The sequence below is a fragment of the Lotus japonicus genome, chromosome 1 (genome assembly GCF_012489685.1).
Source record: "Lotus japonicus ecotype B-129 chromosome 1, LjGifu_v1.2".
Classification (NCBI taxonomy): domain Eukaryota; kingdom Viridiplantae; phylum Streptophyta; class Magnoliopsida; order Fabales; family Fabaceae; genus Lotus; species Lotus japonicus.
In genome coordinates this window covers 4609457-4624237 of record NC_080041.1, presented here as the reverse complement: position 1 = coordinate 4624237, position 14781 = coordinate 4609457, and the positions used below count along the sequence as shown (strand labels likewise).

At 37.9% G+C, this 14781-nt stretch overlaps 4 protein-coding genes across 4 annotated transcripts; 1 reads left to right on the top strand and 3 right to left on the bottom strand.

Annotated features, from left to right (window-relative positions):
* The first annotated feature begins 2096 nt into the window (after window positions 1-2096).
* On the top strand, window positions 2097-2634 carry LOC130745440 (uncharacterized protein At4g04775-like). The gene is made up of 2 exons (XM_057597725.1): window positions 2097-2270; window positions 2365-2634. Exons 1-2 carry the CDS (start codon window positions 2097-2099, stop codon window positions 2632-2634), a joined length of 444 nt encoding a protein of 147 aa, XP_057453708.1.
* Window positions 2635-3560: 926 nt separating this feature from the next.
* LOC130733155 (uncharacterized) lies at window positions 3561-5449 on the bottom strand. Its single transcript, XM_057585256.1, has 3 exons — window positions 4985-5449; window positions 3812-4897; window positions 3561-3728 (listed from the first exon to the last, which is right to left on the bottom strand). Exons 1-2 carry the CDS (start codon window positions 5447-5449, stop codon window positions 3956-3958), a joined length of 1407 nt encoding a protein of 468 aa, XP_057441239.1. The 3' UTR covers window positions 3561-3728; window positions 3812-3955.
* An 82-nt stretch (window positions 5450-5531) lies between these two features.
* LOC130733156 (uncharacterized) lies at window positions 5532-7599 on the bottom strand. Its single transcript, XM_057585257.1, has 2 exons — window positions 7137-7599; window positions 5532-6798 (listed from the first exon to the last, which is right to left on the bottom strand). The coding sequence occupies exon 2, from the start codon at window positions 6795-6797 to the stop codon at window positions 5532-5534; it is 1266 nt and encodes a 421-aa protein (XP_057441240.1). The 5' UTR covers window position 6798; window positions 7137-7599.
* A 174-nt stretch (window positions 7600-7773) lies between these two features.
* Window positions 7774-12877, bottom strand: LOC130733157 (chloroplastic lipocalin). Its single transcript, XM_057585258.1, has 5 exons — window positions 12735-12877; window positions 10977-11094; window positions 9970-10212; window positions 8877-9167; window positions 7774-8216 (listed from the first exon to the last, which is right to left on the bottom strand). The coding sequence occupies exons 1-5, from the start codon at window positions 12800-12802 to the stop codon at window positions 7938-7940; spliced, it is 999 nt and encodes a 332-aa protein (XP_057441241.1). The 5' UTR covers window positions 12803-12877; the 3' UTR covers window positions 7774-7937.
* Between the last annotated feature and the right edge of the window lie 1904 nt (window positions 12878-14781).

Sequence of the window (14781 nt, the reverse complement as noted above, 5' to 3'; positions counted from 1 at the left end):
TTTAATTCTCAAAGCCGCTTGTGGCTTGAGGAGTATCCTCCGGAGTTGGTTTCGGTTTTAGTCTCTGATGTACCGTCTTTTATTGCTGATTAATGAATGAGAAGTTGACTGTAAAAAAAATCAAGAAAACTATTTAAATTGTTAAAGGTTTTCAAAAAAAAATATCCATAAGTTCCTAACTATTTATTTATTCTTTTGAATTTTCCTACTTTTTCAAAATTCTTAAGATAGACAAATAGTATACTTGGAAATTAGATAATCATTTTAATAAAATCAAGAAAATTAATTGATAATCCAATTGATTACATTTTTTCATTTTTTTAAATTCAAATTAGAAAACAATAATGGCAATTTCTCGAATCTATAGAAAAAGAATCATAGCGTATACTGTAGGAAAAGAATAATTAAAGCATTAACACTAAAAAAAATTCAAATTCAAAATGACAATTCACGCCTGCTATAAAAATTCACATTAAATAGTAAATGCTTAAATACTCTTTTGGTCCCTAAAATTGTAAAGGGAATCAAACCTAGTCCTTGTAAAATTTTCGCAACAAATTAGGTTCATAATTTTTTTTAATTCAATTAAAAACAAGGTGTGCTTCCGGATGATGTGTCTTAATTTTTTCACTGTCAACTTTTCCACTTGGATTTTACCTTTTTTTTTTTCAAATACAATAAGTCTTCCTTAGCATTGTGCAGGACTGCAGACTCTTAACACCACAGTTTACTATATTGGAGCTTCGGCATGTAAAGCGAAAGGCAAATATTGTGGCTCGTGGCTCATATCTTAGCTTCTAAGGCCTGTATTTTCCCTTCCCGTTTATGGTTGGGTGATCCCCCGGATGATGTAGCTCATGCTTTTTTTGTCTTAACTAAGGTATCCCCACAGCCGACAGCTGTGAGACTAATCTCTCGCCCCACGGTCAGCGCACTAAGCGGTAGGGGGCTGGCCAATGAGTTTTTCTATTCGCAAGAGTTAGGATTCGAACCCCTTACCACTTGCTTAAAGGATGAAGTGTTAAACCACTACACTAACCCACTTGGTTATGTAGCTCATGCTTTGCTTGTAGACTCTACTTTTTCTTGGAAATTATTGCCAATTGATAAACAAATTGATTTTAAAATTATTTTTGCAATTTTTTTTAATGCAAAATAGAAAACATATACTAATAAATTTTTGGATCTATAACTTTTTTAGGTGTTAATTAGGTAATCCCAACCGTTAATAGCCGTGAGACTAATCATCGTCCCACTGTCACCTAAGCGATAAGAGGCTAACTAAACTTTAATGTAATCTACATTCTACATATTTTAAAACTATTCTCATTTTATTTGTACATCGGAATATGATAAATTACACCCTCTAAGGGTCGATCCCTAACCTTCTCCCCAACCTATGTATCTGCCAGCTCTTACCACTTGATCTATCATTCAAGGACCTATTCAGTCAATATTTGCAAATTTTTCAAATTTTAAAATCACGACTATGAAGGCTGCTAAATCGTATGCTGACCGCGTTGTGAAGGAGGCTGTCAAGTGTCAACGTGCCGGCCTACAACACAACATCCAATAAATTTTAGGGTTAACCGTTATATTAGTCCCTGTCTTTGTCTCGCCGTCTGATGTAGGTCCCTCCGCGGAAAAAAATTTGTCTGAAGTCCTCTTGTTTGGAGCAGGCCCTCGCCGGAGGGCGGAGCTCCGGCGAGTGCATGTGTGGCTTGGTGACTAAGATTATTGAACCCACGTGGCATTAAAAAACAAATAAAAATCAAATTAGAACTCAGAATTTTAAACCTAATTAACCTATTTCTAATTAACCCTAACGTAATTAACCAAAAACTAATTCCCCCCCCCCAAACTTAACCCAATTCACACCAAATCAACCCTACCCCCAAATCAACCCAATCCCAATCTGAAGCCTCCTATCGTGTTCTTCCTCTGCCGTCTCCTGTTCTTCTTCATCGTCTTCCTCCTATCGTGTTCTCCTTCCTCTCTATCTTGTTCTTCTGGGTCGGCTTTGGTGCGGCTTCTTCTGGGTCTTGTCGTTTTCTCATTTTCCTCTCCTATTTGGTGCGGCTTCTTCTGGATCTTACATGGATAGTTCTTCTGGTTTGAAGGGTTCTACTGCTTCCTCCTCTCGTTCCAGGCAAAGGCCACGATCTGCAGGTGCAAGGGCTAACTGTCCTTGTGGTCTTCCTCTCATGATTTACACTGCTAGTACTCGAGTGAACTCAGAAAGGAGGTTTTTGAGATGCGGAAATTGGCATGTAAGTGTTGTATACTTTGATTTCTTCAATAGTGGGTAACCCTTCTATTTGGATTTCAATTTTGGATAACCCTTCAATTTTTCAACACTTTCAGTTACCAGGAACATGTAATTTCTTTTTTTGGATTGATGATCCTGTTGATGAAAGACAACCCAGGCATGTAGAGGCTGATACTGACATTTCTGAGATTGACAATTCATCTAACTCTGTGCTTCCTGGACCTGATTTGAAGAAGAAGATGAAGAAGTTAAAGAAGAAGGTTGAAATTGAGACATTTCACAAGAATGTTGCACGGTTGATTGCTCTGATTTCTTGGATAGTCACAGTTCTGGTGTTTTTGTATGGCAAGAGTTTGAAGGGTTGAAGGGTTTCAAGGATTTCAAGTTAATTCTGTTTTAGGGTGGTTGGTTTGTGTTAGGGAATGAATTTGGTTGTTTGTTTTAGGGGATGTATGTGGTTGTTTGTGGGATGAAATACTTGTTGTGTAGCATGAATTCAACTTAATGAAATGAAAGAAAAGTTATTGTCTCTCATTTATGTCTCATTCCTACTGCCTTTACCATACACAGTTAGCATTGAAAGAAAAATGATAGTATAAGGACTTAAACATGAAGTCAAACATGTAAGTAAAGATGCAAAACTTTAAACAGAAACAAGATAAGGACTTTAACCTTGAATTTGAAGTGCAACATCAATACATAAGGAGGACTTAAACATGAACTTGTTGTTTGGACCATATAGTCACAGCAAACAAAACAACATAAACAACATAAAAGCCTGTTTTAATAGCAAAAGCAAGTGGCTATAGTTTTGTGGTCCACAAATCCCCACTCCCTAAATATTACAAAAAATTCGACCCTAGTGGCCATGTGGTGCATCTGCTGCTTTTGACAAAAAAAGATTCCCACTCCCTTAAAGTTGTCCCTCATCCAAATCACAGTCAAGTTGAACCTCCAAGGGTGTTGTCCATCACAACACTGCACTGTGTTGGAACATTTCCTCCACCTTCTTCTTCTATTATCTCCATTTGATGTCCTGCATCTGCTACAGTACCTGCTGGATCTGAGCTGCCAGGTTCAGGATTTTCAACCATAGAACATGAAGTAGTCGCCCCTCCATTGTCATGAATTAGTGCAGCTATATATTTGCTTTTAATGCAGCCATCATCAAAAGATCTAGGAATTTCAGGTACCTTTTCTTTCTGAAAAAATCATAAGGAAAAATTTGCTATAATTTGTGTTCACAAAGTGAAATTAAAGCTTATTGGTTGATTATGGGTTTAGGAAATACCTGTTTTCCATTATTGTGAGGGACTTGGACAGTAGCAGAAGTTGGTTCCCTTATCACAATCCTAGGTAGAGAAGTTGGTTCATTGGGGGTTTCCTTTGGGTATTTCTTACAACTTGTCTTATAGTGACCATATTGCTTGCACACACTGCACCTCTTATTACCTTTTTTCTGTTTCAATATACAAGTTGCATTACATTCAAGAAATACAAAATTATGAACAAACAAAATTTAGTAGGGTTTAGTGTTAATACCTCTTTCTTATTCTGACCAGTTGTTGGTTGGTGTGTTTCATCACCTGGAGCTGGAGCTGCAATGGTCTGTTGTGATTCAGTCTCCATCAATTTCTCCAGTACTGCATCCATCTGGGCATCAAGCTCTGCTGCATCTATCTCTATCTATTCTTCAATTGGGTTTTTGCAGCCTTTCTTATTGTGTCCATACTGGTTGCACCTGCTACACCTCACAAAAGCACCTCCTCTCTTCAACTTGTTTGGATTAGGGTCATCATATGGGTCCCTCCTTCTCAATTTTTTGGGCCTCCCTGCACCTCTCTTAAACAGTGGTGGCAGAATGCACTCAGGGTCATTTGGTGTCACAATCCACTGGTCAGGGCCAAGAAGTGGAGTGATTTCATGTTCATAAGTAGCCCTGAAAGCACCTCTTTTGTAACAATCATCAACATAGCTCTTTGGATCATAACCCTTGAAGTTAATTCCACACACTGCATGCCTGCAAGGAAAGCCATTGATCTCCCAGAATTTGCAGCTGCATTTCCTGTCCCTCAAGCTTACAACATGCCTCTGCAAAGTGTGAGCATGGCGAACTTCAAACTTCTCATTTCCCACTTGCCTAGGAATCCAGTTCTTGCTCTTTCCCACCTCAAATCCTATTCTTTTAAGTGGCTTGGGCATAATCTGACCTGTCCAGTTGTTAAGCTTCTCCATCATCTTTGGAAACCTCCCCATGACATAGGTCCTAATCCACTCCATCATAGTGAGAATAGGTTTGTCTCTGGCCAAAATAATTGCAGCATTGAAGGACTCCGAGAGGTTGTTCATGATGACATCACACTTGGGCCAAATGCTAAATGCATGCCTGCACCAAGAAGATGTTGGTTTCTCCATCAACCATTCATAGGCAAGCAAATTCTTTTCCTTAATGAGCTGCATTTTCTCCCTCCATTCTTCTTCATATGTAGCTTTTGCGGCTGCCATCATCAGGTTCCTTAAAAGAACTCCACCACCAAACTTTGTCTTCAAATTTGCATACAGATGTCTCACACACAGCCTATGATCACAACCTTGGAGCAACTCTTCTTTGAAGACTTCCATCAAACCCTGTGATGATAACATAACACAAGCCAGACAATTAGATTATCACCATGACATTGTAATAATTGTAAGTTAAAGAATATATATATTTACCTTTTGTTGGTCTGAGATAAAGCACCATCTACTTGACCTTGTAGGGTCAATGTCATCCATCAACAGCTCCATAAACCACCTCCAACTGTCCTTGTTCTCTGATTCAACCACAGCAAAGGCAAGGGGGAAGTATTCCTCATTTGGATCATGAGCTACAGCTGACAAAAGGATCCCTCCATGTTTTGTTTTTAGATGGCATCCATCCAAGCCAATAAATGGCCTACATCCCCCCAGAAACCCTCTCTTACACCCTTCTAAGCACATATAAAATCTGAGGAACCTAGGATGCAAGCTAGCTCTTGGTGTCACAAAGTTGATTTTGCATGTGTTACCTGCATCCCTCCTTCTCAACTCATTGCTGAATCTCCAAAGCAAAGTATACTGCATTTCAGCAGCTCCATCAACCTCCTCAGTTGCCAACTTCTTACCTTTCCAAGCTCTGTATCTGGTAATTCCAATTCTCATATTTACCCTGAAATCATCAACAATCTCATTTGTGCTAATTTTGTTTACCGTCCTGATTTTGTTCAACAAATTTTTCTTCACCCTAAACCCTAAAATTGGCAGATTTATTATCAAAAACCCTTGCACACGTGTGCTCTCCCTTAAGAGTTTTGATTCTATAAGTCTGTTTGTTTCCAACTTTGCTACATAAGATCACAAATGGACAGCCATCACTCAAGCATACAACCCTGCATCTCTTACTGTCATTCTTCTTGAATTTATATTCCCTGTTATTTTTCGTACAGTAGTCAGTGAGGGCATCCTTGAACTGTGTAAGTGATATGAACTCCATACCCAATGTGAATTTGAAATCTGGGCCCATGTCATCCTCATTGAATCTTTCAAACCTTCTCCTAGGAATCCCTTCCTGCTCACTATCAGTGGGGACACTTTCAAGGTCCTCACTCTCATAGCCTCCACACAAATCTGTCTCATCTCTCTTTTCCCCATCATCATTATCTGCTGCAGTTTGTTGAAGCATTTGAGTAATGTGCTCATTCAATAGGGACTCAGCCTGAGCAAATCCTGGGTTTGTAACTTCCTCCACATTTTCTAAATCCCTTTTTTCTTCACTATCATCGACCCTATCAACTTCAGAAACATCAGAATCATCATTTTCTTCTTCCTGGATATCCTCACCAGCTTTATCACCATCTACCCCATCTACTACTTCAGGAACTGCAACTTCAGGGTCCACAACATCAGGGATAACGGGTTCAGGAATCACAGCTTCAAGGAGAACAGGTTCAGGGAGAACAGTTTCAGAGATAACAGTTTCAGGGAGAACAGGTTCAGGGAGAACAGTTTCATTTTGCAGCATTGCAACTTCATTAGGAAATTGCTCATCATCAGATAACTCTACAACTTCAGGAGGTCCCTTATTTTTTCCTTGTTTCACTATTGCTTGCAACCTACCTGACTTTCTCACCCTTAGTTTTTGTACCTTAACATTCTTGTTGGCATCTTTCTTCTTTTCCTTTACTGCAGTAGGTAGAGTGGGAGGGTCTTTGGATAGATTGTCCACAAATATAACACATTCATGGTCATTTCCAACTGCATATTTAGCAAATTCCTTGGCATCCATATCTGTTGTGTAATTCCTGAAAACATGCCAGTCAACATCCTCATCAGGAAGCCATAGTAAATCAAACTCTTTGTAGCCAAGACCTTTGACAATTTCCACAGTCTTAGAGTAGGACCATTTAGACTCATCAAGATCATGGAACTGACTTTTGGCACCACCGAAGTAATGCCAGTAAGGACTACTTCCAAACCAACCACCATGTCGCACAACCAGTGTAAAAACCATCCTGCGAAATCACAAATTTATCAACCACAGAAAACAACAGTGAAGCATGCTAATATAGCAACCCTCAAACCCATCCCTGCACCCTAAGTCATTGTAGACGAAAACCCTAAGCATGTCATTATCAAAGAACCCAGGAATACCCAAAGGCCATTATCGAAGAACCCAGGAAAACCATAAACCCAAAACAACGAACCAAAAACCCCAAACCCAAAACCACATGTCATTATCAAAGAACCCAGGAATACCCTAAACCCAAAACAACGAACCAAAACCCCAAACTCAAAACCCCACAACCAAGGAATACCCACTATTGAAGAGGAGAGGAAGAACGAAACTTACTTTGAAGAAGCACCAGAAGTGGACACCACAATGAGCGGCGACTGAGCCTGAGCAAGAGAACCGGCGAGAACACGAACGGTGACGGAGAATTCGATGGTAGGGGAAGAACGAAACTTAGGGTAAACTTACGAGGAAGGAGAACTTTGTTTCTTCAGATTGGGATTGGGTTGATTTGGGGGTAGGGTTGATTTGGTGTGAATTGGGTTAAGTTTGGGGGAGGGGGAGGGGGGAATTAGTTTTTGGTTAATTAAGTTAGGGTTAATTAGAAATAGGTTAATTAGGTTTAAAATTCTGAGTTGTAATTTGATTTTTATTTTTTATTTATTTTTTAATGCCACGTGGGTTCATTAATCCTAGTCACCAAGCCACACATGCACTCGCCGGAGCTCCGCCCTCCGGCGAGGGCTTGCTCCAACCACTTTTCAAACAAGAGGACTTCAGACAAATTTTTTTCCGGGGAGGGACCTACATCAGACGGCGAGACAAAGACAGTGACTAATATAACAGTTAACCTATCCATACCATACACATTATATCTTCATCTTCTAGTCTTCTACCCCCTATGTTACAGGAGATAAAAACAACTACAAATAATGTCAAATAAGCTCTTCCGAACACAGTCTTTATAATGGCGGCATGATCAAAATGTAAACACAGTTAAGACTGAATTCATAAAAAGACATGACAGGATTTCACCATATACATCTATACAGATGCTGCTATCAAGGATTTAGCAACAAGAATGCATTAGGAAGTTTCTCAACGCAACATGATGCAACTTATTTGGCCTATAGTTACGAGTTACCGTTTAAAATAAAGCTCAACAAGCTTCTTGAAAGTGTCAAATACACTTGTGAAAGGATTAAATTCAATAGGGGCTTTCAGTCCTATATCAGGAAACTGGTTTGTTAGTGCCTGCTGCATTCCTGACATAGACATCATAGCTGACAACTTGCTATCAGATACTTCACAATCCTGTGGTGTGTCTTTAATTTTGCTTGGATCATATCCAAAGTTTTCAAGGTAAGCCTTGTTCCTCTCTATAAATTCAGTTCCAGGGTTAGGTGTCCTTGAGTATATCTGCAATGTTCATCACAAAGAAATGAAATATACTTATCAATAATTGTCATAATGTGTGTATCAGGTGAGAATATGAGAATGTAAGAACATTTAATCTTTATATTTATAATGGATGGTCACAATTTTCAATTAAAAACAATCTTGACCATCTATATATGGTTATATGAGTAAGATAAGTTATCTCAATTGTTTCCACATGTTTGGATCAGATTATTTTTCTCAGAATCATTTCTAAGAACCAGAAGCTACCTAAAGAAGCTTCACCCCAGAATTGATTTTAGCCTTAGAATTAATCATAGAAAGATTTTCAAACATGCACTAGCTATGTCTCCTGTGTATACCTAATTCTGAAAGCTGATCAAAGTTCAACAACTCTTTTCTGGACCCCGGATTATCAAAACTTAAAACAGCACTACAAGTAAAAACATAATCATATGCTCCCATGCTAAATAGCTATTAATTAAATAAAGTTGATGTAGTGCAGTTTCTTTTTTTAAGCTTAAAATAGTAAATCAACATTAAATATCATATATGCCATTATCTAATATTCAGAAAAAAAATCATTTGTACTAAGTTGAATAACTACAAACTGAGAATGCTTGCGAAACCATGAAGTGAACTTGATATAGAGCTAAATTTCTTTTCCATTTCATTACATACCTGGACAAAACCTCTGTCCTTAGCCCCTGAAACAAGAGCAAAGTTGTCATAATCAGTGGCAATCACATCATAAGGTAACTTGGGAATGAATGGCAACGTAGGAAAGCGGAGAAAGCATTTTTCTTTGATCATTTCCTGCTTCTCCAGCTCCGTCTCATTTTTCTCCAAATTTTCCTGTGAAACACATTGAACCCTTCCCCTAATTCCAGTTATATATCCATCAGGGCCTCCATGGAAACAGAAAGTATCAACTTGGATAGCAGGTGCTTCCCTATCAAATGTATATACACCCTGAAATGCCATTAGTTACTCAAATTAATATTTTATACATCTGTGGTCTAGGAGGGAGGGGGAACTAGTGATGTCTACAATAGAATCAAAGTTAATGACACAGCTTATCTCCAAGATGAACTAGGATATACAGAATTTTCCCGCATGCTGGATTGAGAAGGTAACTGTTAAGTGACAGAATTAGTTAGTTTGTTTGTTTAGGGAGATAGTGGGATATGAGACTGTAAATAAGAGGGAGAGGAATAGGAGGGCATCTAGATTGTAATCAGGGACAATTGGGGAGACTGTTGATCTCTCGAATGCCGGTAACCATTTTAGGTTCATTGCAATTATTGAGTAATAAACAGTTTTCCTTTTGATTCACTCCTGGTATCTATTAATTGGTATCAAAGCCTTCCACCGTGTCTCTCAGCTGCAAACGAGCGACGCGGGTGGTTACACCGACATTGCAATGTTCGCCCGAGACTAGTCAAGGAGAGCACAACCAGCCCACGTTGGCGCCGGGGCTGCAGAGCGTGGTGGGATGCAATGATCCAATTGTAAGGTATGAGACTTGGGTCCCAAATCAGAAGCATGGGATTTTAGTGTGGGGTTTATAAGGCCTTGGGCAATGGCTAGCTTTTGTGGTACGGCTTTACGGATAAACAATAAATTGATTGTTATGCCACCAAATTCAACAATTGGTTGAGTTATGTGAAATTGACTAGGAAAGAAGTAGACACATAACCTAGATGCAATCAGCTTGTTCTAAAATACATATCTTCCGATATATTCACTCTTCAATACTCATCTTGACACTCACCTGAGTGCAATGACAGTCTTCTTGACCTTGTCCAGCAAATCCACGTTTGAGCGAAGCAACTTCAAACCATCTCCCTGAATATCTGACAGGGTCAAAATTCTTGGCAGTCATACCTCTCATCATCATTTGATTTGCACTTTTTTCATTAGACTCGTTCTCAAACAGTTGTGTAACTGCATTATCACCGGCACTGGCAAGCTGGCATATATTATTATGATCACGAGATAGATCTGCTGCTAGAGACTGTTGATGAAATAAGGAGCTTAAGCTAATGAGTGAAGACACATGAGTGGTTTTTATATTATACTTCAAGAAAGGGTAAAAATTTAAAACAGCTCACACTCATCATAACAATAGACATATATTTACTAAATTTGTTATCAATCAATAACATTCTCTATTTTCTGAATTTCCACAGCAACATCCCTCCTTTGTAAGAAAAGTAAAGAAATACAAAATATCTGTATGAGTATAGAAATCCACAGAAAAATGTAATGGAACCTGATAATGCAAACTACAATAATTAATGGTAGTACTTTTCCTTTGGCCAATGTCCATGTAATTTTGGAATCATAGTGCATGTTTGGATATACGGTGGTCACGGTGAAACTAAAATCATGATGGACAATCACAAAAGCTAAAGAAAATTGCTTCCTTTGGTCAATGTCCATCTAATTTTGGAATCATAGTGCATGCTTGGATATACGGTGGAAAATCACAGTGAAGCCAAAATCATGATGAATAGTCACGAAAGCTAAAGAAAATTGCTTCTATCTACTGTGACTTTAGCTCACCATGGTTTTCCACCGTGATCCAAACATGCACATAAAAGAAAAGTTGAGCCCTAACTAACTAATTCTGTGTTTACTGTCATGTATTTGGGATAAAAAGGATTGTGTGAACATTAATCTTCATGATGGGCATTGGAGATATCACATCAAGAAATTGCATGATAATGAAATGCCAATAGTAGCTAACATTCTTGGGTTCAGGAATACAATACAAACCTGATTTGTTGGAGAAATAATTATCAAGGAAGCAGCAAGCCCAGATAAGACATGCTTAGTCAAAACCTTACTTGGAAGCTCCAGTGAGCACTTCAACAATGTTCTCCCTGACACTCCCCTGCATTATGGAAACAAAATGTCATCCTACTCAAAAAATGATAAAGTTGTAAACCCAAAAGCTAATAGAAGCCATAGCAAAGAGTAAAGGTTTACATTGTAAAAAGTTAATGATACTTATACGCAAGACTAACTCTTCTAACTAACTAGGAAGTATTTGAAGATTTGGTCCTTGCACTCTAGCTATATTCTAATATCCCCGCAAGCTTGGAAGTGGTTAATATTAACACAACCAAGCTTGAGAACATAACTATCCAATACACAACAGAGCTGAAATACAAGGAACAAAAGTACTAAAAAAAAAAAAAACACTACACAGCTGGAAGTAGCAGAGAACTATTGTGATCGCAGCACAAGTAACAATGAGTATGATGAGTTCATGTACCAAGGCTGCTCTGGTATCTGCCAGGGGATTTTGCTTGTCTCCACAAGATCCTAGATCACCTTTTTTTTTAAATCAATGTGACCACCAACAAACACAAGTGGAACTGAGATGCCAAACCATAAGAAAACAAGGCTGAATCTACTCAGAGCTAGCTTTTGGATCCCTTGTAGCTCCAGAAGAACAAGCCCAGCATGAATGCTTACCTACGTGAGACAACCGGAATTCAGTTCAGTTTCCACTCCCTTGCATGAGGCAATATCTATCTCACTTGTGTTAGATTCTGAATTCTCACAACCAAAACTTCTGTCAAATTTACAATGTGCCCACATAATAGGAATGGACAATCCTAGTGAAAAAGGCTCTGGCACATTGACATTGATTTCTGAATTGCCTTCTTTGCAAGCTCCACAACTTGTGAAACAGTGTGATCATAGACAATCTCAGGCTGAACAACAATGGCAGAGGGTTGATGCACAAACCATGAATCTGTGTGCAGAAGAGACGATGCCGAAAATGAAGAAGAATCAAAGAAGCCCTTTCTGAAGGAGCCAAGCAACGAAAGGATCGATCGGAATCTCCTATGGACACCGGGAAGAGACTTCAACCGAAGAAGGAGATGACTCCGGTGAAGTTGAGAATCGGAGAAGTCGATGACTCCGATGAAGTTCATGTTGCAGTGGTCGGAGAAGAAGATGACTCCATTGAAGAACCTGTGCAGATCGAACTGATGAACCGTATAACCAGTCAACGGTGATGATGACGGATAGCCGCCATCTCCAGAATCGCAATAGGAATTTGATGAAAGATCGAAAGATCTTGGTTGAAGCTTCAAGAATCGAGATGGATACTCTGAAATGGAATCCAATCTGGATAATCGAAGGTGGCGATTCAGAAATCGCAAAAACCAACCGAAATCGAGAAAAGATTGCAATAGGCAATCTTGAATCAATCAAAGAACTATTTTGGAAAAAGATAAAAATTATTTTTTTTTTATCAAAAAAATTATCCACACAAAATCCCAGATTCAGTATCTTCAGGAAATTTCATACACGAAAAACACTAGCAATATGAACATGGAGAAAAAAATCTCATTGTAAAATACTTCATAGTGGGGGAAATTAAATAAATAAATAAAGGGGTATTCTAGAATTGGAAATTGAATAAAAGGATATCAGAATCAAGAGCTGAGGAACAAAATTAGAACAGTAATTAATGCTGAAAATGTAAAGATACAAAACAGAGTTAGATTTTGTTACCGAGGAATAGGAGGATAAGAAGAACAGTGAAGTAGAGGAGGTGATGCTCCTAGAAAAAGCTCTACCATGTCTTTGCATTCTCACTTGTCCACTGTTGCTCATTGTGATCTTTCTATTCTTCTGGTTTCCACGACAAAAGTCCTCAATTGAAACATCACCGTCCAACGTTCCATGAATTGAATTGGGCCTGTCATGTCTTGTCACTTGTGTTGTATTCATTGGGTTTTCAAGGCCCAATTTATTGTTATCTCTTTAAATTATAAATGGTATGGCTTATCCAAAAAAATTGGTTATGCTAGGTTCATAAGTATTTTTTCCGAGTCATTCTTTGTTGTGGTTTTTGTTTGCTTAAGTTTATGTGATTGGCTTGGGGTACCAGATGACTTAGGTGCCTTCAGTAATCTAATAGAAACATTGGTGGTGGTGGGCTTGTTCCCCTTTGTGCATTTTTTTCATTTCAGTTTTATAGACCACTTTAGAAATTACAACGTATCTATTTAGCATTAATTATAAAATATTTGTGCTTACGATTAATTTTTTCTACATATTACACTTATGATAAAAAAAAATTCGAGAACAAAAAGATTGTATATGAGTTAATTTAATATTTTATAATTATTTATTATGGTTTATGTTAAGATTAAAATTATAATCTTACATTGAAATTTAGCTAGGAGAATTTGAAAGTTAATGTATTTGTTTATTTTTTTTATTTGACTACCCTGACATAAGGTCATTCCATTTAAGTCTAACTCGAACTTATTCACTTGTGATTTCATGTGTTCAATGTAATGATCTATGCATGCGAGTGGACTTAAAAAACAATAATAAACTTTATCCAGACAAAGTTCATAAGAGCATGGACGGAAATATTCACCTGTTAACCCGTGCATAGCACGAGTGAGGCACGAGTTTACTTACAATATTTTTTATAATATCTTTTTGAAATAAAATTGAGAGGAAAGCTTACTAAATTTAGATATTGTTATTATTGTACAAGTTAAGACAATTTCCTTTGCCTTTGTTTTACTGTTTTGTTTTCTGTTTTTTTTTCCCCATCTAGCGTGTTTTGGCTGCTGATTGTGTGGTTTTAACTAGTTCCATTCTGGTTTCCTCACTTGGGAGAGGTTTGCTCCAAAGAACCTCTATATAATAGAGCTTTTTGTTGTAAAAAAAGTTAAGACAATTTCACTTTTATATATATATATATATATATATATATATAGGGGGTGTTTCATATTAAAAAGCCCCTCTTATGTGAGAAAGGTGAGAATAATTATAAGCCATCAGATTTAAATAAATGGACCAGATTAAATCCTCACTTAACCCACTCACGTGCCTCACCTAATGCTCCTTTGCACGTTTAGAAACCTTCTTCGCGTTCTGAAATTAACCCTCCTTCTTCATCACGTTCGCTGTTTTTCCATAGCTCTTGTCTCCTTCATCACATTCCCTCTTCATTACTGTTGCTGCAATCATCCAGTAAGTGAATGATTTAGTGACTATTGCATCCATAATTCAATTCAATTCTATGCAAAGAGAGAGTTGAACTTAATTTGATCATAAACCCCGGTTCTGAAAACCACTAAATTACGCATAACCAAACATACAAAAGGGCTGCAAGCCATATATATCCCATCCCCTTCTTTCCTATATCTTATTCCCTTCTTTCCTTTGAAGTGAGCTTTGCTGTGAAAGAAGAAGTTAAAGAGATAAAAAAACTAACACATGATACTTCTTGTGCGTTCTGCCTCACAGTGAAACCAAGTTCTGCAATTAGATCCATCGCTGCAAACCCAACCACTTGTGGGGTTCGAAATTAGATGTCCCAATCCTTACATTTTCTGTGTTTCTGCAATTAGATCTACTCTATTACTCTATTAACTGCATAAGCACCACCGCCAAAGAAGAAAGATCAAAACTTCTAGGGTATATGGATATGATTAAAACGATACAGGAGGGAAGAAAACAATAAAAATTTGTGCTGTTGCTACAATTGGGAATTTCCTTTTCAAATATTGCATTGTGCTGCAGTTGGGATATTGAT